At 49.5% G+C, this 26415-nt stretch overlaps 1 protein-coding gene across 2 annotated transcripts in view; it reads right to left on the bottom strand.

Moving 5' to 3' along the window:
• The window catches only part of ABCC1 (ATP binding cassette subfamily C member 1 (ABCC1 blood group)), a 131537-nt gene that overhangs the window by 2140 nt on the left and 102982 nt on the right, over positions 1-26415 (bottom strand). For both annotated transcript variants that reach the window (XR_009703455.1, XM_061209642.1), the window contains exons 20-30: positions 21198-21288; positions 18969-19101; positions 15000-15207; positions 12623-12933; positions 8342-8541; positions 6840-6966; positions 6168-6269; positions 3743-3889; positions 2295-2453; positions 1389-1555; positions 98-292 (exon numbers count right to left, since the gene is read on the bottom strand). Coding sequence is in view for 1 of the 2 variants with exons in the window: in XM_061209642.1 (XP_061065625.1) it covers positions 98-292; positions 1389-1555; positions 2295-2453; positions 3743-3889; positions 6168-6269; positions 6840-6966; positions 8342-8541; positions 12623-12933; positions 15000-15207; positions 18969-19101; positions 21198-21288 (1840 nt within the window). In the remaining variant the exon portion in view is untranslated. The remainder of the gene's footprint in view (positions 1-97; positions 293-1388; positions 1556-2294; positions 2454-3742; positions 3890-6167; positions 6270-6839; positions 6967-8341; positions 8542-12622; positions 12934-14999; positions 15208-18968; positions 19102-21197; positions 21289-26415) is intronic.

Below are 26415 nucleotides of genomic sequence, written 5' to 3'. Positions count from 1 at the left end.
GTCACTAGGCATAAGGACAGTGTTGAATGAATGAATGAATGAACGGGTGACGGGGGTGGACCACAAGGTCCGGAGGCCTTCTGTGCCAGGTCATCACCTCGTGTAGTCCATGATGGTGTTGAGCCGGTGAGCAATGGTGAGGACGGTACAGTCGTCAAACTGCGTCCGGATGGTGGACTGAATGAGGTCGTCCGTTTCCAGGTCCACAGCCGCCGTGGCCTCATCCAACACAAGGATCTTCGTCTTCCTCAGCAGGGCCCGGGCCAGGCACACAAGCTGGCGCTGCCCAACGCTTGACCGGGAGAGAAGGACCAGGAAACAGTGTCAAAACCACCCCGACCCTGAGCCTAGGCCTGAACTGAGAGAAGGGAGAAGAGACACTGGGTGCTGCTTAGACCAGGAGAGCGCTTCCACTCCCCACATCTGTGCCCATGGCAGACATCACTAATCGATCAGACGGTCTTCCCGCTGAGCTAGAAGCAGGCTCAGAATCATTCTCAACACAGGGCTCAGAGGTGATATCCAAAATAACAGGTAGCAAAAATGATCTCATATCCATGCCTTCTGTAGGGCCCCTCACTGCGGACTTTGGACTCAATCACGTGCCTGGCTTTGGCCAACGGGATGCTGGCAAACATAAGGCCGGCAGAGGCTTGAAATGGGAATGCACACCAGGCTTTGCTCACTCTTGCACCTCTGCCATCACCATGACAATATGCCTGGGCTGGTCTGCTGGAGGATGAGGGACACACGGGGCAGAATCTAACTGCCCCCAGTAGAGGCCGAATAGATCTGCCTACAGCCAGCGGCCACCACCCACGTGCATGAGCCAAGACTAGCAGAGCCGCCTGGCTGACCACCCCAGTGTGTGAGCGGTCACGGCTCTTGTTGAACACACCTCAGGTTTGGTGCCTGGTTGTCATGGTGATGGATAAGTGAAAGAGGCACAGGATCCCTGCTGTGCCAGGCATTAACACTTCAGTTGCTGGATCATGGGTGGATCCTGGGGAGCCTGGGAGACGGACCACGGCAGCTGGGGCAGTGGGTGGGGACAGGGAGGGCTCAGAGCAGTGCTATTTACTGACTGGAAGAGAAGCCTTTCCAAAGTTTAACAACTGATAGCCACTCTCCATTGAATGGACCTGGTGTAAGCAAGGAAGCGTTTTGGCCATCCTGGTTACACCTCATGGTAAAATGAGCCTAGACTGAAACCCATTTTAGATACTGAAACTGAGGCCCCAAGAGGTTAAGAGACAAACAGCTCACGTGGCAGAGCTGGGACTCAAACCCAGGTCTGAACCAGATGGAAATGGACAAAACCTACGAACGCCCTGACGGAGGGAGAGCTGAAGCCGAGGAGACCCGGTTGGGGCCTCACCCCCGCCTACCTGAGGTTCTCCCCGCCTTCTGCGCACTCGTGGTTCAGCTTATGGGGAAGGGCCGACACGAAGCCCTTCAGGTGGGCCAGCTCCAGAGACGTCCAGACCTCTTCATCCGAATACTGGCTGAATGGGTCCAGGTTCATGCGGAGGGAACCCGAAAACAAAACGGGGTCCTGTTCGGAGGGAAGATGGCAGATGACATATGAGGCTCACGTCACGGTGGACACGGGTGGGGCAAAGAGGCGCAATGTAGAAAGTTCTTGCCAGAATTGTTCAAAATGGGGTTTCAGAGTACCTTGGAATGACCACTTCTGAAGATGTCAATAATGGGGGAAAAAAGCCTGGAAAACTCTGGGTTAAGTGAAATAAAATAGATTTCTTTCTTGCAAGATTTCCCAGAGCATTCAATATGCAAATGTGTTGGGAACTTTCGGGAAGGGAGATGCAGCATGGGCAATTCCTAATTGCAAGGTACTTGGATTCCTCCCCATCCCGCCTCCAAATAAGAACCTTAGAACAAATATAAGGCAAAACAACACTAAAAGGCAACATATTAAGGAATCACCACCTACTGGCATCAGTCTAGAAAATTCATCTCTCTCGCCTAGCTCTTGGGAGGGTCAGAGATCCCTGTGCTGACCGACAGCCGGCAGAGAAGCCGGTATCTTAACTGGATCCTGTGAGATGCTCAGGAAGCTGCCTACTGGGTGGCAGGAGTGAAGGAATGAATGAAACCTGCTTAAGTCCCACTGTTATTTATGTGCTAAGAGGAGATTCCGTGAAGAAACATAGCATAATTTCAGTAAAAAGAAAAAAACCATGAAAGTAACAAAGTAGGAATAAAGGTAGGTTTGTCCTGAAAATACACACACATCGCTTTCAGCGTGACCCAGCCCAGCCCGTCGGCCCCACCTGGGGGATGATGGTGATCTTGAAGCGGAGGTCGTGCAGGCCGATCTTGGCAATGTTGACATCGTCAATGATGATCTCTCCCTCGGCAGACTCGTTGATCCGAAACAAGCCCAGGGTCAGGGATGACTTCCCGGCTCCTGTCCGCCCCACGATGCCAACCTGTGGGACAGGAAGGGCCCAGGGTGAAGTGGGAATGCTGCTATCTGGGGTTACCTCCTGCCCCATGGTGCCCTCATTTTAAGTACCAGCCCCAGAGCAATTCAGTCATCTGGTCAACCCACCTCCCACCATAGCCCCCACCCTCAGCAGCTTCCCAGAGACATTCCTTTAGGGACTGTTTTGGCCAAAGGTCAAGGAGGACTCCCTTCTCTTTGCCAGCTCTTTTTAGAAATTAAAATTATAATCAGCTCTTTTTATAAGTTAGTTATTTTCAACTCAAGATAATATTAAGTAATAATCAGGTTGTTCTGGTGAAATATCTGAGCTGTTGAAATATCTCAAAGGTTCAAGCAGATCCCCCTGCATCCCAGCTGAGTAAGCAAAAAGAGGTTAGGGATACGAGCTGGCCTCTACTTATCCTCTCTTGAGGGAACTGGGCTCCCCATTTAATGGCCAATGATTGATGTTCCAGTTAGAACTCTCCCTTCTCATCTGGGCTCCGGAGAGGCCAGCTCCTCCACCCTCTGACAGCAACTCACAGAGCAGAGTCTCATGATGTAACATAAGCCATAAAGCGTCAGTGAGAACACCGCCCACTCTATTCCTCCCCTTGTTATAAGTTGGAGAAATTCTCTCATGGGAACAGAACATTCTGAGCCTTGGGGTAGGAAGTTTAACAAATCCGTATGTTCAGAGATGAAACACTGTCTTCTGGCAAACGGCCAGAAGGACCCTTGGTCTCAGGGCAAGGATGTCTTCCAGGAACAGCAATACGTTCCAAAATTCTGTCCATTTCACATGTCCCTTGAGCCATCCCTAGTAGTGACGATGACGTCTTTCTGTTCTAGAGACTGCCAACTCGAATGCCTATGGGGCCGAGTGGGCACATGAATGGAGCAGGAAGGGACCAGTCGGTGAACTGGGAGGCTCATGTCTTGTCTAGAAAGAGCCAGGCAAGGAGGATGGGCCCAGTGTTGCCAGATGTTCTGATCTTTCAAGAAAAGCAGGAAATGGATTTTTATATAAAACATTTCAGATTTTTCAACATTTGCAACTTAGATTTCTTTCAAAACGTATCTGTGGGCCTCCTTTGGCCCTCGGGCTACCAGTCTGCAACCCTGCTGGGACACTTTCTGAGCAGCTTTTACTTCCATAAGCCCCTCCCCAAAAGGCCACTCCACCCTGTGGTTTGGGACAGGGACAGACTGGGAAAATGACGAAGCTCATTTCATCTGCCTGGTGGCAACCTACGCCTGACTGTGAACTGGTGGGGGTCAAAGTGCGCCCACCTTCTCCCCTCCATCGATGGTGACGTTGATGTGCTTGAGAACCAGGTCCAGGTCCTCTCGGTAACGCAGGCCGTAGTTCCGGAACTCCACTTGGCCCACCTGGGGCCAGTTGCTGGGCGGTGCCATCTCCTGTATTCGCCAGGGAGCCTGCAATCACAGTGGGTGGTGGGGTGGGGTTCAGGGGTCTGAAGTCCATCTCATGTGCCCTAAGGCTCTGTGTGAGCGGCCTCCATGACCCCTCTGACCACACGGCCCTCTCCCTCGCTCACTATGCTCCCCACACTGAATTCTGGACTGTTCCATGAACACCCACACCTGTTGCTTCAGGGCCTTTGCACTTGCGGCTTCTTTTGCCTGGAGTGCTCTTCCCCAAACTACCCTCTGGACCTGCTCACCTGCTACAGATCTCAGGTCAATGCGACCACCCTCTTAGCCCTGGGCCCGTCTCTTCCCTCCCCCCCTCCATTCTCCTTCAGAGCACTTACCCACCTCCTAGCATTTTAAGTACATATTTGCTTGTTCTGTCACCCACGCCCACTAGAAATCCCCTCTATGAGGACAGGTTCTTTTATTCGTTCACTGCTATATCCCAGGGCCCAGAGCACATAGTAGGTGCTCAATAAACACTCATGGACTGAATCAATGAATGAGCGGTCCTCTCTAGACAGACACAAGGGTAAAGGTGAGATACTCCAATGGCTTCTAAGGTCTGGAGGTCGACAGTAAAAGCAGCAGCTAACACTTGAAGGTCACTCTATCACGCTACCTCGTTTAATCCTCAGTGCAATCCCACGAGTGGGGTCTTTCCTATCCCCAGTTTACACATGAGGAAACTGAAACACAGAGAGAGAAAGCAACTTGCCTGGGGTCACACAGCCCCTATTTCTGAAAAGCTGCTTAGTTCAGTTCAGCATTTCCTGAGGTCTACACCTGGATGTGCTCTGGGCCAGGCTCAGGGCTATCTTCAGGGAAGGAGAGGAGTGGTGAGGGCAATAAAAGAGAAAGTCCACCCTTTCTCCCCCATAAACTTCTTACATTAATTTTTTTTTACACCCTTTATATAAATAAGGGGACATGCTAACACAGAGGGGACTGGAGAGAAGTGGGTGGAGCTTTCTACCTATAAATAAATATCATACATAATATATATAAACACATAAGTAAATACATATATTTTAATAGTGGTAGGACTCTGGTGATCTTTCTCTGGTCTTTTTCAAATATGCTCTTATTCTAAAAGTATAAAAATAAATAATTAAAAGCAGTAAAATAAGTAAAATATTTTTTAAAGTAAATTAAATTGAATTTCACACTTTAAACGGGTGAACTGCATGGCATATGAATTACATCTCGAAAGCTTTTATAAAAATAAATTAAAAATAAATAAATAGATAAATTCAATGTAGGGTGGGAAACTCCTGGTGTAATGTGCTCTTATTTCCACAGGGGGCGCTCACACCATTCTGACAGATGCTCTCTGATGAAGTGGGCCCTGGTTCACCGAGTCAGAGCATTAAAGGACCTGGCGTAGTTCACCTCTGTAAATCCTCAAGACAGAGTCTAACCAGGGTCACTTTGGTCTCATTCCCAAGGGGCATTTTCTTGGAATAAAGTGCGGCATAAAGGCACACACCCAAATCCTGGGTCTGCCATTTACCGGCCATGTGATCTTAGGCAAGCAACTTAACCTCTCTCTGTCCATTTCCTCACCTGCAAAATGGGGATAACAGCAGAATGTGAGTTATAAGGCTGTGTAAAGAATAAATGAATTAGTCTATGTAACATGTTTAGTACAGGCCCTGACACCCCACAAGAGCACAATATGTGTGTCCCTATTACTATTATTACTGATAGTAGTGGGGATGGTGGTATCTCCAAGCATCACTGCTATTACCATTATTAACACCACTACTGCTATTCGGAGGTGGTGTGTGGGCAGAATAAGGCAGTTATTAGGGGAAACATGACACCAAAGCCTGGAGACTTGGGTCCTACTCCCAGCTGTCCCACGGACCATGTGTGACCTCGGACCAGCCATCGTCCCTCCCTACGTGCCTTTTTCTTCCACCTATAAAGTGAGGACTTGGGTTAAATAAATGCAGGGTTTCCCAAACTTTGGTCAATTCCTTACCAATAACATGATTTTTGCAATATCCATGTACTGATTCTCTTGTTCCTGACTTTTAATATTTTTAAACGACTCATTTGTATTTAATTTTTAAACTTATTTAAAGAGAAAATTAGTATGATTCATTTTCCATAATGTAAGTCCCCCCCCGCAAAATACATAACAAATAACAGAAGATTATTTTTGTCAGACAGAGGTTGCCTATTGAAGGCCCACATGGTAGGGCTCAAAGGATTCTTTTGGGTAAAGCCACACCGAAGATCATGGCCAAGAGGTCAGGCCAGGGGCTTGTTTTACCTCCTTATCAGTCTCTGAATACTCCTTGAGTCTCTCCACAGCCACAATGTTGGTCTCCATCTCGGATGACATCCGAACAAGCCAGTTCAAGTATGTGGTGACCTGTGAGTGGAAGAGGCACATGGAGCTTCTAGAGTGAGCAAGAGTTGCTTTATTTTCATGAAGTCATTATTAATTATGAAATGTTTCAGATAACAAAGGTACAGAAAACAGCAAACCCACGTACTGTAGCCAGACTTCCTACATTGTGTCTCTTAAGCAAGCACCACATGTCAAAATAACCCAGGGGCCACACAAGTAATCAGAAAGGAAATGAAGAGATATTTTGAACTGGATGATAAGAAGAAAACACAATGTATCAAAATTTGGGAGATGTAGCTAAAGCAGTGCTTCAAGGGAAATTTATAGGATTAAGTACATTTCTCTTGTAGCTAGGGGCATCCTCTCATGCCATCAAGGACTCTCCTTGGCTGATGGGGGAAGCAGGGCCGCACATCTGATTTCTCTCCTGCGCCAGTCGGTCACTGGGCTCTAGACCTGCTCCTCAAACTCTACTTGGCCCCCTTTCGTCTCCCCCACTCCCACAGAGATCCAAAGCAAAGGCCCCAAAACCTGACAACTGGCTCCCCATTAAGAGAACTGGAAAATCCACCTGAGAGCACCCCCTCTTACCTGCAGTGAGTAAGACACCGAGAGGCCCACCAAGCCAGCACTGAGACTGTGCCGGGAGATCACTGCAAACAGGGCGGCAAACAGGACAATGCAGTTGCCCACACACTCCAGCCGCACAGCCAGCCACCTACGTGGAAACACAGGCAGAGGGGGACACACACACACACACACACACACACACACACACACCCAGAGTCAGCTTTTCAGGGACTTGATTTCCAGCTGGGGGGGCGGGGGGAGGTGGCCACTTTGCTAACCGAAATAATTCCCCGATAGTTCCTGAGAGAGGTCTCGTTTGCCCTGCTCATGGGACATGGGGAAGGAGGGCCGAAGGGACACGATTTCAGGAATTCCTCACTAATCTGGCAACCCCAGGAACTAAAATAGAGTTGTCCAGAAGTGACTTTTCCAGGAAACTGAAGCCTGCCTTTTTAAGAACCAACTTTTTCTCACTGAAACCTTTAAAATATACCTGTGTGTGCGTTTTTTAAAAATATGTCCCAGAAAATTCCTAAATACTAAGAAATCATCAACTGTAAGAGGCACCCCCTGATTTAAAATAACTTTCTTCTTGGCAGGAGAGGAGGAGGTGGGAGTGAGAAATAAACCACCATTGTCAACACAGCCAAAGGGTTCCCAGACCCAGATCACCCTCATTTCAGAAACATTAAAATGTATTACCTTACCTTTAAAATATAAACAGGTTTACTGGTTTAAAGCTAACTTTTATAAGATATCACATAGGAACATTATTTTAATGTTTTAAAATGTAAAGCATTCTAGAAAAGACACTATTATCAATATTTTTTCCACTACAGCGTTAAGATCCACGTGACTGGTCCTCAGGGTGTGAGCTATTCCCACACACACGCAGATTTTGACAAACTCCCTAAAAATTCTTCAAGGGAAGGCAAGGTTCTCTCCAGTAATTCACAATCTCCCTGCCCAGTCTTACACGATGGGATTACATTGTGCACAGTGGGTCATTTCCAGGGTGCTATTACCCCTCTCCAGAGTTTTCCATCCCACATCTCAAAAAATACATCAGGATGTAAGCAAGTGAGGAGGGTATTTTTCCAGATTCGTCAATAATTAGCAAACTTCTACCCCTTTTTTTGATTGATGATATTTAATCATTCTTGATCCCCCAAATGGCAATTTCACACGGTTCAACCTAATATAAGTAAATTGCTTCCAATACTCATCACACGGGGGTGGTGTGATGAGAAGCATGGCACAAAAACACTCAATAGCTGAGGTTGCCGTCACTGATGGTCCTGTATCACCAGGACAACAGCTAAATGATGGTTCCTGCAGTATCTTCTGACCCCAGAAGAACTCTTTGTCCCTGTACTCCAATGCCCCTGGAGCTGCGTGCTGACCGTGCTCCTTTCTGCTTTTAATGGTCATACTGTCCTCTCCTCGCAGCGAGTCTATGGCTCCACACCCTCATCCAGGAACCCGGAGGCTCCCCCCGCCCCCTCCCACGGCCACACGCCCACCTGTTGGCCACGATGCTGGGGTAATAGGCCTTCTGGTTCTCGTCCACCTTCAGGTCGCTCTGGTGGATGAAGCGCTCCTGCTCCTCGAAGGCGCGGATGACGCTGACCCCCAGCAAGGTCTCGTTGAAGTGGGAATAAACCGGGGAGCGGCTGACCGACTCGAGGCGCTTCAGCTGCCGGGAGGAGGCCACGTAGAACCTCTGTGGGAGAGAACAGACGGGGAGTGGGCGAGGGTCCCTCATCCCAGCCTCCCAGGGCTGCGCTGGAGAAAGTCTGGATCCTTCCAGGGGCGAAATGTGGGAGCTGGGCTGCTCTCAGCGGGTGTCCTGACTCACCTGGCGAACGGCAGGCACAGCGCCCACAATACTGCCGGTGGTGGTGATGATGATAATAGCTAACGCTTACGTGGAGCCCAGCATCCTAGGATTGTTTTAAGTTCTTTCACATATATCAGCTCATGCAATCCTCACCAAAAACCTACGAGGTGCTCATTCCAGTTTCACAATGAGTAAACTAAAGACAACCTCTTCCCTAAGGTCACGTGTCTAGGAAGCGGCAGAGCTAGGATGTGAACCCCGTCAAAGTGCTAACCTCAGCACTGCATGGCCCCTCTGATACCACTGACCTCTAGGGTTTATGGACGCCGCAGTGTGGCTTTATGACAACCAGACCTCAGCGCAAACCCTGCCTCCGCCCGTCCCCATGGACAGGGACCACATCCGCTCTGCTCCTGCCCTCACCCCGGGCATTCAGCTCGTTAGAGATGGAACAAGATGGAGTCGCTCACTAGAAGTGTTGAGGAGCTGTGACAGAGGCTGGACTGGTCATCTGAAGACACCTCTATTCTCCTGGACGAGCTGCAGATGTAACGCTGCTTCATCAACAGCGGAGTCTGGCAAGCAGACACCGGGTGCTCAGGGACATGGCCTCCTGCCTCCTGGCCTGCGCCGGGTGCCCTGGGCCATTTTGGGGGCAGAGACCTTCCACGGAGAGCACTGAACAGAACAGGTGGCTCTGACAGGGCCTCCAAGGTCAGCCACTTCTTTCTGGATGGCAGCTCACGTGGTCACTTGAACCACAAGCTGGACAGCCTTCTGGGGCTCCAGAAACTCTGAAAACTCACCCAGGGACCACACCAACCGGGGCCATCTCAGAACAGTGGTTCTGACAATCCCTGCACACGGTCAGATGCCATCTCTTCCTCTGGCGGTGAAATGAAATCCAGACCTCCTGCCTGGCTCGAGGCCCCCCGGCATCCGTCCCCATTACCCTCTCCTGGAATCACCTCCTCTCCCTGGCTTTCTTTCATCCTGGGTGGAAACAGTTCTACAACATTTTACCTGCTCAATTTATTCCACTTGTCATGTCCTCAGAATTTTATTTCCTCTAAAAAGCTAACCTGAGATTTATTTTTGTTAAGGAATAGCCTGATTTTTAAAAAATAATTATTAGCTTTCTTTTTAGCTCTGTTCCAGGAGACATAATCCACCTCGTGGACTCACCTTACTCTTCCAGAGACCAAGACATTACCTGGTCTCATGAGTGAAAATAACTGCCCGACACACACCTGCCTTGTGCCAGGCAGCGGGCTGAGAGCCAAGACACTAAGACGTGTGCCGGGTAATTTTCATGGATGCCAAACAATTCCACGGGCAGAAATGCCTTATTCCAGCAATGTGGAAGCCCAAACAGAATTCCACATCATCTTACCTCTTACACTCCTTTTTCTAAAAATGACTTGCTGTTAAAACAGTAATGTATATCCATTTTTTAAAATCTTGGAGTGATATAGACAGAAAGATCAGATAAACATTACATTAAGTCCACAATCCAGAGATAAGCACCATTCAGATTTCAGTGTATAACCTTTTAGATGTTTTCCCGAGAGAGAGAGAGAGAGAGAGAGAGAGAGAGAGAGAGAGAGAGAGAGAGAGAGAGAGAGAGAGAATACATACCCTTACACACATATACCCTTAAAAGCCACTTTTTGAGATGCAACTTACATCCACTGGAAAGTGCACTAAATCTTTACAGCTTTATGGATTTTATGTTTATCTACACCTGCATAACCACTACCTGATCAAAATCTAGAAAATTCTCTTGTGTCCTCTCACAGTCAATACCCCTTATAGCCACTACTCTGACTTTTATCACATCGTACTTGCCTGTTCTTCAACTTCATAAAAACACAATGACACAAATGTACTCTTTTGTGTTTAGCTTCTTTCGATCAACATAGTATCTCTGAGATTCATCCTCCTTGTGTGTATTAGTAGTTCATTCCTTTTCACTGCTGAGTCATTGTATAAATATACCACAATGTATGTATCCATCCTCCTGTGATGGACATTTGGGGCTGTCATGAATCAAGATGCTAAGAACATTCTAGCTTTTTTTTTTTGCTTGATAGATTCTCTTCTTTTGCATATACACTGAGGATTGAGACTGCTGGGTTACAGGACAAGCATATACTCAGTTAAAAGCCATTAAAAAACCAAATTCTCCCATAATCTCAACCCTTAGAAAGGCAATGTTTTCATTTTTGTGCCTCTCTTTCCAGTCCTGCCCACACACATTATGCACTTCGTCTTAGTTATAATGACAGTGTGCTGACAAGTTGGTCCTTTGCTAACTTCATTCGCTTTGTTGTTTAAAAATAAAATTGTCGGTGTCGCAACAGTGTCTTCCTAATTCTCCCGTTAAAGGCACATAACATTCCATTACCCAGTCGTTCCATGGTGTGCTCAAGGCCCTGCTACTGGCAGATATCTGAGCTGCCTCAAACGTCACATTTGGCCCATTTTGTTCTCTTGAATTGGGTCCTTCAGGAAATTGTCCAGCCAGGGTATGAACTTGGATAACATTTTTGGTAAATGCAGCTGGATGACTTTCCAGGAAAGCTGGCACCAATTTAAAGAGAACACCACGAGGGTCCGGGACCTGCTCTGATTCCACCTTTGTTCACACTCACCAGTCACTGGGCCACAGTGTGGGAGGGTCTGGGGGCTGGCTGACTGGGCCAAGGCCTCCCAGGAACGAACAGGCCACACAGAGTGCGGTTTGAGGTATGGAGCACCTCGTGGTTTCTTACTCTTATTTTGTGCAGCAGTCATTACGCTCCCATCTAAACAGCAGTCCCCCACTAGCAACTGTGCTGCAGCTAACCTCTCAGAGGCAGGAAAGCACAATGCAGCACTGCAGTTACCAGCCAGAGCTTTCGAATCGGGCATGAGTTCACATTCCCAGCTCCACCACTTGGGCCTCAACATGCTCATCTGTCAACTGGAAGCACCACAGCTGATGTTGACTCAGCTGTCAAATGCTCCCTTGCTGCCCTGTTCCCTTTCTTCAAGCTTACTTTCTGAAATACAAATATGATGGCTGGAGCTCCAGTAGCCAGCTTGGACCATGAGACCAACTTAAGAATGAAAGGCAAAGACGATAGAACAACACCCCCCCCAAAAAAAAAAACAAAACAAAACAACCCACAGTGAAGGAGTCTGGGATATTAACAAGCTCATAGAGCTGCCACACCAGCCCTGAATAGCCTACACCTCAAGATTTCTATTACAAGGGAAAAAAATATTTAAGTTGCTGTTATTCATGTCTTCATTATCTGCAGGGGGCTTAGGACCTAAAGAATTTCATACTTAAAGGAATTTTAATAATAAAGATGCCTTTATGGCTATAGCTTATTTTCTTTTATAACTTACAGCTTTAAAAAAAAAACCCTTGGGCTTCCCTGGTGGCGCAGTGGTTGAAAGTCTGCCTGCCAATGCAGGGGACACGGGTTCGAGCCCTGGTCTGGGAAGATCCCACATGCCACGGAGCAACTGGGCCCGTGAGCCACAATTACTGAGCCTGCGCGTCTGGAGCCTGTGCTCCCGCAGCAAGAGAGGCCGCGATGGTGAGAGGCCCGCGCACCGCGATGAAGAGTGGCCCCCGCTTGCCACAGCTAGAAGAAAGCCCTCGCACAGAAACGAAGACCCAACACAGCCATAAATAAATAAATAAATTAATTAAAAAAAAAAAAAAAAAAGACGACTTGGTTTAAAAAAAAAAAAAAAAACCCTTATTATTAGGAAAAAAGGATATTTGGTTATTGCAAGCTAAAAACAATCAACTTAGGTATTCAAAACTGACAAAAATAAATCTAACCCTCCTCCAGCACATCCTCCACAGCCCCACACTGAGGAAACATAAAACAAAGGGAGCCGTGTGCTCACATGGAGAGTGATACAGAGCTGGGCTCGTCCTGGACCCTAAGACCCCACCTCTTACCTGGACAAAGAAGTAGATGAGGCCCAGGGGCGGGATGATGGCGGCCACCATGGGAGTGGCCAGCAGGATGATGATGCAGGCGCCAATGACATTGAACAGGGAGCCCATGAACATCTTGATGACCTGCGGGATCACTGAGTCCACCGTGTCCAGCTCCTTGGAGAAGCGGTTCACCAGGTTCCCGCTGGGGGTCCGCTCGAAGAAGCTCATGGGCGACCTGAGGACGTTATGCAGCAGGTCCAGGTGCAGGCGGCGCGAGGCGAAGATGCCCCCAACGGACACCACCATGGAGTAGCCGAACACTGTGATACCTACAAACACTCTCGTGTTAAATTCCACGATGGGAGAGGGACCGAGCTGAGGGCAGGGATGAGTGGCCATGTGACCATGTGGACCAAGCAGCCTGGACTCCCAGCTTCTAATAACAATAATGATGGTGGCAATTATTAATCGAGCACTTAGTATGCACAAACCTCACTGTGTGAGTTTTACATGCATCTAATCCGTATGAGGACCCTGTATAAGTTCTATTAGTACTCATGCCACAGGTAAGGAAATTGAAGCTCAGATAGGTGAATTCCTTTGCCCTCAATAGACTCAGCCAATCAGAAGCAGAGCTGGGGTTCCAATGGCAGCAGCCTGCTCCAGCGTCATGCTCTTAATCTGTATGCCGCATCCTCTAGACCAGCGCTGTACAACAGGACTTTCTGTGATAACGGAAACGGTCTGTATTTGTGCTGTCCCATGTGGTAGCCACTAGCGACATGAGACTATTAAGCATTTGTCATATGGCTAGTGTAACTCTATAACTGATATTTTAATTTTATTTAATTTTTATGAACTGAAATTCAAATAGCCACATGAGGCCGGTGGCTACCATACTGGACAGCACAGCTCTGGAACGGACACTGCTGCTGTGAGTCCAGGTCAATATCACACCCTCTCTGTGCTCTATCTTCTCTTAATTATAATCTGGAGGCCACAGACCCTAGCCCTTTGAGGGAGTTTTAGGGATTGAGAAATTTAAGAACTCCATGCCTGCTCTTCGGGTTTTTTCAAAGCCATCTCTTGGAGCTCATGAGACATTTATGGTCCCTCCAAACAAGCCACAGTAGGGCACCCTTTCTGTTCAGAGAGGTGATTTCACAGGGATGGAGAGGCTTCGATCTTGGTCTCCTTGATCAAAGAAGGAAGCCAGGAGGCAGGGGCTAGGACAACAGACTCTGGAGCCAAATCCTATCACTGCCAGTCACCAGCCATGGGATCTTCCTTCAGTCACTTAACCTCTCTGCACCTCAGTTTCTTCAACTGTAAAATGGGGACAATGACACATCTTGTAGCACTGCTGAACGTAAAGGGCCCACCTGGCAATGTGCCTGGTACACAAGAAGTGCTCAAAATGCAGAATGTACACACTTATTGTATACACTTATTTATCATAAAAACATCATTTTTATGAGCACATAAACACACAGCTCAGGGACCATGTAGCGTGGTGGTGAAGAGGATGGGCTCTGAGCCACACTGCCTTGCTCAATGCCAGCTGTGCCATGTATTAGCTTCATGACTTTGGGGAACTTACTTAACCCCTCTGGGCCTCAGTTTCTGCATCTCTAAAATGGGGAAAATATTAACTCCTACCTCATGTGATTGCTGCAAAAGTAAAATAAATTAAAACACCTTAAAGTGTTTAAAACAGAACCAGGCACCAAGTAAGTGCTCAGTAAACATTAGCTATGACTATTAACGCTGCTGTGTCTAGGTACTTTCATGGGACCACAGGAAGGGTATATGCAGGATTTCTCACCTTCTTCACTATTAACATCTGGGGCTGGAACATCCTCTGCTGTGGAGGCTGTGCTGTGCACTGCAGGATGTTTAGCAACATTCCCGGCCTCTAGATGCCAGTAGCACCCACCCCTACTCTGAAGCTGTGACAACTCTAAGTATCGCTAGATATTGCTAAATGTCCTCTGAGGACAACACTGCCTGCATTATGAACCACTAGTATAATCTAATTCCCACCTTTAGGCAGCAGGCAAAAGTCCACAAATAAGACTTTACAGAAACACCATCACCCTGCCAGAACAACGAGGGGCAAGGGCCCTTGGTCGCCTTCTATTTCTCAACTTTCCTCATCTGTAAAATGGGCACATTGGAGCTCCCCTCCCCTCTGTCTCCTAGGGTCACACGAAACAGAGCATTTGAGAAACATTCATTCTACAAATACCTCAGTGTCTATTATGTGATAGTTACTATTCATGTGTGTTTGGTTTGTGGGTCTGCAAAACCTTGACAAGTTGGGGGACTCAATCCTGTAACAAGACATGGAAGTGGCTCCAAGTGCCAACAGCAGGTGGGGGGCAGGGAGGCGCACCTTGAGAAATGCCCAGGGCTCCATAGATGCTCAGCCGGACTTTCGTGTGCTCCTGGGTCCCATTGACGATGGGGTCATCAGTCCAGAGACTGAGCCAATAGTTAGAGGCCAGGGAAGCAACGTGGTTACACAGGAAAAGGAAGATGCTCAGAAAGGAGATGAAAAGTCCTATCGCCTTCATGTAGTCCCAGTACACGGAGAGCTTGACCTGAGACCAGGGAGAGAAGGCATCTTACAGAATGCACCCACCAGCCATGCCCACCCAAGGTCAGGAACTTCAACAGACCCTGTGGTCCAGCCCCCTAACCTGTGCTCATGCCTACGACCCCCTCCCCCTTAGTTCCTCGGCAAAGAAGTCATCAGCAGCAAAGTCAAGGTTTCTGCCCTCATGGAGCTTCCAGTCAAGCGGCAAGACAGGCTTTCATCAAATCATTGCCCAGATAAATGCATAATCCCAGAGAAGGGCTGGAAGTGGTACATGATTTCATACGAGTATAAAACTGGGCATCCTGACCTAACCCAGGGTGGGGAGGTATCAGAGGAGGTTCTCCCTAAGGAAGGGACATCAAAGAATTAACCAGGTGAAAATGGAAAAAAGGCACTCCAGGCGGAGGGACCAGCATGTGCAAAGGCCCTGACGTAGAAGGGAACCTGAAAGGAGGAAAGGATGGCTGGAGCAACATGAGGCTGAAGAACAGGGAGTGGCCAGACCACACAGGGCCTGAGAGATCCTGTCCAGGATTCCGATTTTTACTCCAGGACCATCAGGAAGCCATCAAAGAGTCTGAAGAAAATGGGAAGATGGGACGTGTTGCCTAGCACCCACGACCAAGTGTCACATCCCCCCCAGCCCCAGTCCTCTGAACACCCAACACCAATTCCTCCCAATCGCAACTGGCCTCCCATTGCTCAGCCCGTTCCCCAACTCCACCAGGTGACAGCTGGGGGCTTCTTTCACTCCTATATCCCTATGGAGCCCAGCATGGGGGCTATGTAATTACGTGTAGCCACTCAAAGGGTGGCTGAACACCATAGACAGGGACAATGTGCTTTGGGCGAGTCCCACACCCAACCCGCTTGGCGTGGTTTCAACAAACTCCAGGTATCTTTCCCTGTGTGTGTGCTCATTGTCACATCAGGCTTTTTATGCTGAATTTTGGGTCATAAACATCATCTGCTTGAGGTGCAGTCTGGTTAAAAGGAAGCAGGTGGAAGAACAGAGGTCCAAGGTATAGCTGAGTGTTTCCTTTTGATTTTTATTTTCCAAGTCTCTGTTCTTCAAACTGAAAGAGTGGGGAGGGGGTGTAAGAATAAAGAACGTGTTTATCTCACCACCTGGCCCCCTCATGCAGCTGAGCTGCCTGCTGACCCCGAGTTGCTCTGCAGGACTTGGGACCCTCCCTCATGAGCAGAGGAACAAGGTGGGCATGGGAGACAGAAGTGACTGGGGTGGGCTGAGCCCAGCTCCGCTCCTGTTCAGACTTTGGCAAGTTACAAGCCCCCAGGTCTTTGTTTTCCTTGCATGTAGAATGCGGATACTGGCAGGACGCACCTGCTCTGGGTGGTGTGCGGATTAAGTGAGGATTAAATGGGCCTGGCACCTCTGGCCCTTCCTTCTCAAGTCCTTGATTCTAGGTCATTTCTCTGGCTCCCTGGAGGGTCACTAAGAGCAAGGGAGGAAAACACCCTACAGCCACCTCTGCCCCCAGACACAGGTGTGACCTAGATGAGGTAAGGAGCTGGAAACAGAGGGCCCGGGAAATTCTGGATGTGTCCAGGTAGATCTGAGAGAACAGTGCCCCAACCTTGCTCGTTCCCGTATCACCTTTCATAGGTTCGTTTTTATTTGTGTACTTTTTTTAAACTTATTTTTAAAACACTACTCCCTATTAAAAAAAAAAAAAAAGACCACTTTAATTTTAAAAATAAACTTTGCATCACTACCATAAACAGAAAATTGACACTTGCCCAAAACAGATGATCATTAAAAAACACAGTAAAGGGCTTCCCTGGTGGCGCAGTGGTTGAGAATCTGCCTGCCAATGCAGGGGACACGGGTTCGAGCCCTGGTCTGGGAAGATCCCACATGCCACGGAGCAACTGGGCCCGTGAGCCACAACTACTGAGCCTGCGCGTCTGGAGCCTGTGCTCTGCAACAAGAGAGGCCGTGATAGTGAGAGGCCCGCGCACCGCGATGAAGAGTGGCCCCCGCTCGCCGCAACTAAAGAAAGCCCTCGCACATAAACGAAGACCCAACACAGCCAAAAATAAATAAATAAATAAATTAATTAATTAAAAAAAAAAAACAAACACAGTAAAACAAGAGCTTGAAACCTGCTCTCCTTGTTACAAAGAGAAGTTTGTGATTGTTACTGCTATAGACAGAATGTTTGTGTCTCCTCCCGAATTTGTAAGTTGAAATCCTAATCCCCCCACCTCCATGTGACAGTATTAGGAGGTGGGGCCTTTGAGAGGCAATTAGGCCATGAAGGTGGAGTCCTCATAAATGGGATTAGTGCCCTTATAAAAGGGGCCCCAGCGAGCTCCCTCATCCCTTCTGTCATGTGAGGACACAGCAAGAAGATGGCCATTTATGAACCAGGAAGATCTCATTAGACACTGAATCTGCTGGTGCCATGATTTTTGACTTGCCAGCATCCAGAATTATGAGCGATAAATGTATGTCATTTTTCTTTCTTTCTTTTTTGATGTGCAACATTTTTAAAGTCTTTACTGAATTTGTTACAGTATTGCTTCTGTTTTACGTTTTGGTTTTTTGGCCCCAAGGCTTGTGGGATCTTAGCTCCCCGACCAGAGATTGAACCCACATCCCCTGCATTGGAACATGAAGTCTTAACCACTGGACTGCCAGGGAAGTCCCCAACGTATGTCATTTCTAAGCCACCTCTACCATGGTCTTCTGTTACAGCAGCCCAAAGGGACTAAGACAGGTATTAAAGACAAAACCCCAGCCGAGACTTTCTCACTGACATACAGGCACACCTCAGAGACATTATGGGTTTGGTTCCAGACTGCTGCAATAAAGCAAATATCGCAATAAAGTGAGTCACATGAATTTTCCAGTTTCCTAGTGCATATAAAAGTTATGTTTACACTATACTGTAGTCTATTAAGTGTGCAATAGCATTATGTCTAAAAAAACAATGTACATACCTGAATTTAAAAAATACTTGATTGCTAAAAAATGCTAACCATCATCTGGGCCTTCAGTGAGTTGTAGTAGTAACATCCAAGATCACAGATACCATAATATAATGTTAATACAGTATAATAATAACCAATATAATATTTTATATAGTAATAACAACAAATTATAATACTAATGAAAAAGTTTGAAATATTCCAAGAACTACCAAATGTGGCAAAGAGACACAAAGTGAGCAAATGCTGCTGGAAAAATGGCACCAGTGTCCAACACAGGATTGCCATAAACCTCCAATTTGTAAAAAATGCAGTATTTGTTAAGTGCAATAAAGCAAAGCACAATAAAACAGGATCTGCCTGTAATCATAAGGGCAAAAATAGAAATCAAAAAGTGAAAAACAATTTTTTCTGACTACATAATTAATGTTCTATAGGGCTGAGTCTGTGATGACCTGAAACCAAGGCACACACAACTGAACCCCGTGGGGTGGGAAGCCCTGATTTAAGGCATCTGGGTCACCTACGGCTAACAAGGGCCCCAGCTGCTCAAAGGAGGCAGTGGTCAGGACGGCAGAGACTACAGATACCAACCCTGGAGTCTGAGTGCCGGGTTCAAATCCCAGCTCTGTCACGCACCAGCTGTGACCTGGGGCAAGTCACCTAGGCCCTCCGGTCTGGTTTCCGGCCCTTAAAACAGTACCTTTCGAGGCTCCTTGTGAGGAAGACATGAATTAAGACGACCCCAGCACTCCGCACAGGGCCCAGCCCCCACGGACGCACAGCGACGCGGGCCGTCGCCCTCACCTGCCCAGTCTGAGCCTTGTCTGCCTCCATCAGCTTCCAGGTGTCCTCCTCCACGGGCCCGGGCTTCTGCAGCTCTGCGGTGCTGGTGTGGTGCCGGCTGACATCCCCGCTGTAGGAGGAGCTGCTGAGCTGTCTGGGGAAGCAAGGCACACCGGCGTCAACCGCATGGTGGCCCTGGGCAGAGGTGGGCCCCCAAAGCACCAAACTAGTTCACCCTTCTGATTTTACATAGGTGACCCCGAGAGGGGAAGGGTCTGGCCTCAGGGCCCCATGGAAGAACCGGTCCTTTATGCGGACTTTATTCAGAAAGCATTTCCTGCCCACCGCTAGAGCGCTTTCCTCCCTGGGGCAGTCTCTTTCCCTGAGGAGGTATATGCTTGGGGAATGACATGGGTGTGTGTGTGTGTGTGTGTGTGTGTGTGTGTGTGTGTGTGTGTGTGTGTGTGTGTGTGTGTGTGTGTGTGTGTGTGTGTGTGTGTGTGTGTGTGTGTGTGTACGTACACGGCTCAGACCTACACAAGCAAAGGGATGGGGTACGACTTCCACCTTGGTCGTCAACTCTACTGCCTTCTTGGTATATGCTTGGGGAATGACATGGGGGGGTGTGTGTGTGTGTGTGTGTGTGTACACGTACACGGCTCAGACCTACACAAGCAAAGGGATGGGGTACGACTTCCACCTTGGTCATCAACTCTACTGCCTTCTTGGTTTGCCTGCCTTGATGAAGCGAGTGTGGAGGTTGGAGAAGCCCACGGAGCTGGGAATGGAGGGGTGCTCCAGGCTGTGGCCAGTTAGGAACTGAGAAACTGAGTCCTGCCGACAGCCACGTGAGCTTGGAAGCCGACCCTTCCCCAGCCAAGCCTTTAGCTGAGACCCCAGCCTGGCCAATGCCTTGGTTACAGCTTGTGAGAGACCCTGAGCAGAGGAGCCAGCTAAGCTGTGCCTGGACGCCTCGACCCATAGAAACTGAGATGACAAACCGCTAAGCTTGTGATCCTTTGCTATGTAGCAATGGAAAACGAATACCCAGTGTTCTGTGTGTTTCTGCTCAGTCCACCTGTGGCTCTCTCTCGCAGTCACCTGCCCCTACGTCCCAGGACAGCCTGCAGGCGCCTGCCTCATCTCAGCTAATTCTTAGATTGATTATGCTGGCCGCCTGCACAGACCGGGGCAGTGTCCCCTCACCCCCCGGCTGACTCCGGGCAAGGCACTGTTCTAAGTGCTTTACACACACACACACGCCGAGCTCACCACCGGGACTGGTGCGCCAGCAGAGAAGGAAGGAAGTATGTCCACCTCTCGTGTATGATACAAAGCCAGGCCCAGGAGGGGACCATGGGCAGGGTTCTGAGGGGCACAGATGCTTGTGCCAATTTCCTTCCCAGCCCATTTCTGTGAAATCCCCCCACCCCAAAAGAAGTAACCCCAGGCGGCCCCAGCTCACCCAAATAATAACTGAGTGGCATTTACTGAGTGCTGATGGCTTCACAGGCAGCGAATCACACAAGCCTTCCTACAACCCTACAAGGTGAGTGCACCAAAGACCCTATTTGACAACTGAGGAAACTGAGGCACAGGGAGGTTAATGCCGCTCCTCCAAATACCCAATGATCTAACCAAAAGCAACCTTCTTTAAAGCACCGAAGTGTAGAACTTAGGAGCACTAGCTCAGAGGCCGAACTCGGGTTCAAATTCAAGCTCAGCTTCTCTGCAGCTGCATGACCTATGGACAGCTCTCAGTTTGTTCACCCGTAAAATGGGAAGATGACAGTAACTACCTCCAGGTCCACAGACCGTACAGGTCTTGGCACTGTGCCTGGCTCCTAACAGGACATAAAACGCAGCCGTCACTATTACTCTATTTTGAATCAGCTGCTGGTTCTTAAAGCCTGAACGTTCCAGGCCCCTCTGCGTGACTTGAGCAAAAGAGCCACACCATGTAGGGAGCTTGAGTGTCAGAAGCGCAGACGGATGGGTAAATCGTGAGGCCTGTGTGAGCCGTGCCGCCTCGCAGGAACAGAACCAGGCTTCCCCTTTGGGCCTCTGTTTCCTGGGAAGTGAAGTCCCCCCCCCAAGGATTTGGGAGGGAGGCAGAAGCTGAAAGCCTTTTTTGGTAGGTGAGCCTCGCCGCGGGCACCCTTCTCCCTCCTCTCCCCCCCCAGGCAGGGGGCAGAAACGTGATGCCGGGAGAATCCCCAGGGTGTCCCCACCCCCACCCCCCCGCCTTACCTCTGCAGTTGCTTCCCCGCAGCGTCCGTCACCAGCATGCCGTTCTCCACCTGCTTCACCTCCTTCCCTGGCCTGCCAACACCTGCTAAGCCTGGCAGAAGCGGGGAGGGGGAATCGTGGCTTTCAGAGCTGGACACCAAAACCTGTCACTGTGGGGGGAGATGGCAGATAACCTGGCCTCCCGGAAGCTCAGAAAGCAAGACCTGCTTTGCTGCAGCCACGGACAGGCTGCCCAGCTGGGCTGCAGGAGATATTGGAGCCAGCTTCCTTGGGGCAGGGATGGTGCTTTGCAACCGTCTCAAGGGCCCTGGGCCCGAGCAAGTGCCCTGTGCCAGCAGCGACCAGTAAAATCCAGTTCTGGTGATGGCATCTGTGCTGTGTGAAGCTCGGATAATGGAGCCAGGACACAGTGAACCACTCAGGGGAAAGGGCACAGTCCTCTGGTCCCCAAGCATCCCAAACAAGGGTGAAACCCAAAATAAATGACAACCAGTTTTGACAAGGGCATCAGACACTAGAGTCCCAGATGCCCCCAGCCAAGAGTTAACCCTCTGGTTGCCGGATCAAGGGGAGGGCCTGAAGATCAGGGTAAGGGGTACCTGGGATTGCTAGGGCAGTGGCTGTTTTTCCAGTAATAAGGAACTATTTCAACACTTCAACAACTGATACAGCCACCACGGGGCACCATACCAGCCGGATATCTGCCCCAATCCCAGGAAGTATCCGCCCAGCATCAACAATGATCACCGTCACCTTAAGAACAGTGGCTAACATTTATCATCAGCCACTGTGCTGTGCTGAAATACAGTCTCTCCTTTAATCTTCCAACAACTCAGTGATACATTTATTACCGCTCACTTTGCACTGATTTCCTCACTCTTTGGTGCCAGGACAGAGAAAGCAGGAGAGAGAAGCATAAGGTAGGGGTCCAAAGGACTGACCCCAGAAGAGGAGGGGATGCAGGACAGAAGTTATATGAGGGGATAAATACGCAGCCAGCAGTGACCCTGAGAACATGCTGATGTGACATGAATTAAAGCAGAATCCAGAAAGGCAGGCTCTCTCAGGCGACAGCCACAGGAAGAAACAGAAGATGGAAGGGAACCAGGGCTGGGGGTCATTCCTGGGTTGATGGGAGGAGCTCTGAGCTGGTGATTCTCAATCTTGGCTGTGAATGAATCACCCAGGATGCCCTGGGCCAGCCAGGTCCCTGCACTGACTCTGCCAGGGAGGCCAACCCCCAGGCTGAGAGCACAGTCAGGTAGCTGGGACGTGTGGGAAGTGTTCTCTCACTTCCCAGCTGTGGGTACTGCGGAAGCAATGAACCTCTCTGAGCCTCAACTTCCACATCTGCAAAATGGGAGCAACAACAGCACCCACCCTCATTAGCGGGAGGACGAAATGAGGTTGTGCCTGGTGCTCGGTAAATGTAAGATGCTGATGAGGCGCTTACTGTTATATCTGCATTTTAAAACATGTCCCATAGATAATTCTGGGGCACAGCCAGGATTGAGAATCACTGCTTTAAATGTTTCCTTAAATATCAGCATCTTTTTTTTTAATTGGAAAAAAAGCCTAAAACAAACAGAAGAGTGATAACAAGCAGGACTTCCCATGCAGCCGCATGCAGACAGTGCTCATATACATGCACAGCACTGGGGCCCAAGCCCGGCCTTGACTGTCTTGCTCTGTGCAGGGATGGGGATGCTTTAAAACACTCCCAGAGACACCTGTCCTGCGGCGGGTGCTTCAGAGAGCCCTCTGTCCTGCACAGCTGCCCAGGGGCCCTCTGGGAGCCTCAACCTTCCCTCCTCCTCCTGCTTCCCACACAGTAGAGGCCCCCACAGTGGCCTCCATGGCTGCCTCCCCGTCTTCTCCACCCAATTAGCCCACAGGTGATACACCAACTGGGGCAGCTGGAAAATTCTCGTCTGCAAGGGAGGGACAGAAGAGTCCTAGGAGGGGAACCGAACATGTGTGCTGCACCACGCCATAATTTGCAGGGGCTTAGTCCCCATCCCCCCGAGTCTCCCAGGCCTGTCTGCCAGGATGCCCAGGCTCCCCAGCCAAGGGGGAACCTGCCCAAGGCCAGCCTATCAGAACCCCTCCCCCCGGCACTTTCAGCCGTCGGTGGCCCCAGGACCAAAGATCTGCCCAACTGCTCTGTCCTAAAGGAGTCTCATGCCCAGAGTTCCCACTGCCTGAGTCCTGCTTGTTCAGTTTTGCCTTTGATTTCTGAGCTGCCTGTAAACACCCTTGTTTAACTGGCTGGAGTTGGCTCCTGTGGCTTCCAAAAGGGGCCTCTGTCTGGACCCTCAGCCACACGTGCCGGTTACGGAAGACAGGAGGGATGGGTCTGCTCTGGTGGCCAGTTCACACTTTTCTGTCACCAGAGGGAGCCAGGGCAGCCTTTCCTGCTGAAGTTCTTCTAGAAACATCCCACCTCCGGTGCCCCAGCCACCTGGCAGCTACTCCATCAGGAAGCCATCACCCTGGTGCTGTCTTGGCCTGCCTGGGTCTTGATCATGCCCAGGAGGTATGGGTGGGGTCGTTAAAATCAAACTGTTACCATTCATCATCCACCTACTGTGTGCCAGGCATTTCGCAACCAGGATCTCCTTCAAGGCATGCTGGTCATGGTCATTTGACCTGCAAAGATGGTAAAGCTTAGCCAAGGTCACTCAGCCGGCCTGTAAGAAATCTGGAGATTCGAACTGTATCCACAAGGGCCAACCACAAAGCCAGGCACAGAGCAGGTGCCCAATAAATGCTGGATGAATGATGGAAAGGGATGGAAAGGCAGACATTCAAGGGTCCCTTCCCAGGCATGCAGCAGCAGGACAAGTCCATCTGCAGCCTCATTCTGCAAGCACAGCCAACTCCAACCCCGCTGTCACTGACCTTCCTCCTCATCCATCACATTGGTGCCTGGGAATTCACAAGACCCAAGAAAGCGTTAAGTACCAAGGTAAGACTCCCTATCCTTGAGTTCCCCCACTTTAATGCCCAGAGGGGTTGGATGAATGTCTTTCCTTAAGGGTGAGGGGCAAGGACAGCTGAGGGACCTGCTGCATTTGTGCCTCGGTTTCCCCATCCCACGTGTTCTGGGCGCATCCCTGACAAGTACAGTGCCTGGGCCAGCCCCCTACTCTAAAAGCTGCAAGTGTTCAAACATAAAGAGAGCTAGAAAAATGCAGACAGACCTTCTGTCTTCACGCCTGTTTTCCGGGCACCAGAGGGAGAGAGAGAAAGTATTACAGAGCGCAGGGCAGGCGTGCCAGCTGGGAGATGGCACAGGCCTCTCACCAGCCCACAGCCTCTGCTTCTTCAAGGACATGAGCACCTTGCTCTGAGCCAGCTCCACGTGGAGAGAAGGGGGAAGAGGAGGTGACTTGGCTTAGATATCATCTTGGACCCCCCAGGCTGGGACGGGGACCCCATCTCAGGGTTCTTCCAGCTCCCCAGGCTCGCCTCCAGCACCGCATTTAGCACGATGATGTCCTTGATTATTTAGTGTTTGTCTCCCCCATCATACTGTGAGCTCTGGAGACCATTCCTAGGTCTTATCTACCACTCTACTCCCAGCACCTGGTGCATCCGATGGCCATGTGGGGTTGTACAGGATGTGCACTGCACAATCCAAGGGGCACCATTTCATATGGTGGCTCATGTACCAGATGTCCCCGTGGCACACAGCAGATAAGCAGATGGACGGATTAACAAATGAATGGCCAAGTGAACGAGCAGAGCCGACCTTCCAATGCCAGAGGGGGGCACAATATCGGCCACAGTGGTGCCATCTCCTAGCCTGAACCCACAAAGGTAGTTTCTAAACCAGCCCTGAGAGAAATGGGCAATATCAGCTCATGGTTCTTTCCAATCTGGGATGTATACACAGATGTGTTAATGTCCGATGGTTACGCAGGGCATGCCTTGAACAATCAAGATGCAACTCATTCAGTCACTTATTTAACACATTTCCTGAGTATCCACTATGCGCCAGGCACTGTTCTCAGCCCTGGGGATACAGAGGTGACCAAAAAACCTTCATGGAGCTTAAATTCCAAGGGAGAAAAAGAGATAATCAAGTAGTAGATCCAGAATATACTGTTAGGCAGTGTTAAATGCTACAAAGAAAAATAAAGCAGGGTAAGGAGAAAATATGAATGGTGGGGAGAGGGAGGGTGCTATAAAATAATTAAGAAGCAAAGACATAAAACTTGCAACCCAATAACTCTTCTTTGAGTGCTTCTAAGCACCAGGGATGGGCCTGTGATACTAGTAAGCCAGGCGCCACCCCAGCCCTTGAACCACATAAGCGCTGCCCGGGCCGTGTGTTCAGCCAGCCACTGACCCTCAAGGCGGGCACCTCTCAGTCTCGCTGTTTATTCTCAAGAAGGTTCTGGAACTCAGCTTGGGCAAGAGCCAGCAGGCAAGCCTCCCCCTTGAGGGAAGAATTCAAGTCACTGTTTTACAGTCAACGGCTGGTTTTTGACCAAAAACGGAATCGATCGGCTACATCTCCCAGCCCTATCCTCCCGCCTCGGCCCTGCAAGTTCTTCAGACTCAAAAGGGGAAGAAACACGGACACTGAGGGCAGCGGGGAGGAATGTCCCATCTGTCTGACAGACTCTCCAGCTGCCGTTCGGTGCTTACAACCGACTTCTGCCACATGGGGAGGTGCCTGGGACCTGACGTTAAGAAACAAAAGAGGGACAGGAGAACTGATGACAAAAGCACACCCTAGGACCCTACTCTTCTCCGGGAAAAGGTCCTGGGCTAGAAAGACAGGTGGGAAAGAGGCCAAATGCCAACGCAGTTCCCCTCTGGGCAGTGCAAGAACAGAAGGATGTTCTTTTTGCTGGTTCTTGGAGCTTTTCTACACTTTGCCATTGTCTACACGGAGCACATATTGATTTTATAATCAGGTAAAAAAAAAAAAAAATCCCCAAAAAATCTGAAAAAGGGAAAAAAATGAGTGACAAGGTTGAGAGATGTCTCGAATATGGTTCTGAAAAGCAGCCAGGTCGTTGGAATCAAAGTCTTTCTCCCAAGATGACAAGGGAAGAACCTGGACAGAGAGAAGTCAAAGCAGAGCGGCTTTCACACCCTCGGCTCTACTGACATCGTGGGCTGGGTGATTCTCCGCTCCTGGGGGACAGAGGGGGTTGCCCCGTGCACTGCAGGTTGTTTAGCAGCATCCCTGCTCTCTCCCGAC

The sequence above is a fragment of the Eubalaena glacialis genome, chromosome 13 (assembly GCF_028564815.1).
Source record: "Eubalaena glacialis isolate mEubGla1 chromosome 13, mEubGla1.1.hap2.+ XY, whole genome shotgun sequence".
In the NCBI taxonomy this organism is placed as follows: Eukaryota; Metazoa; Chordata; class Mammalia; order Artiodactyla; family Balaenidae; genus Eubalaena; species Eubalaena glacialis.
This window is presented reverse-complemented; position numbering and strand designations above follow the sequence as displayed.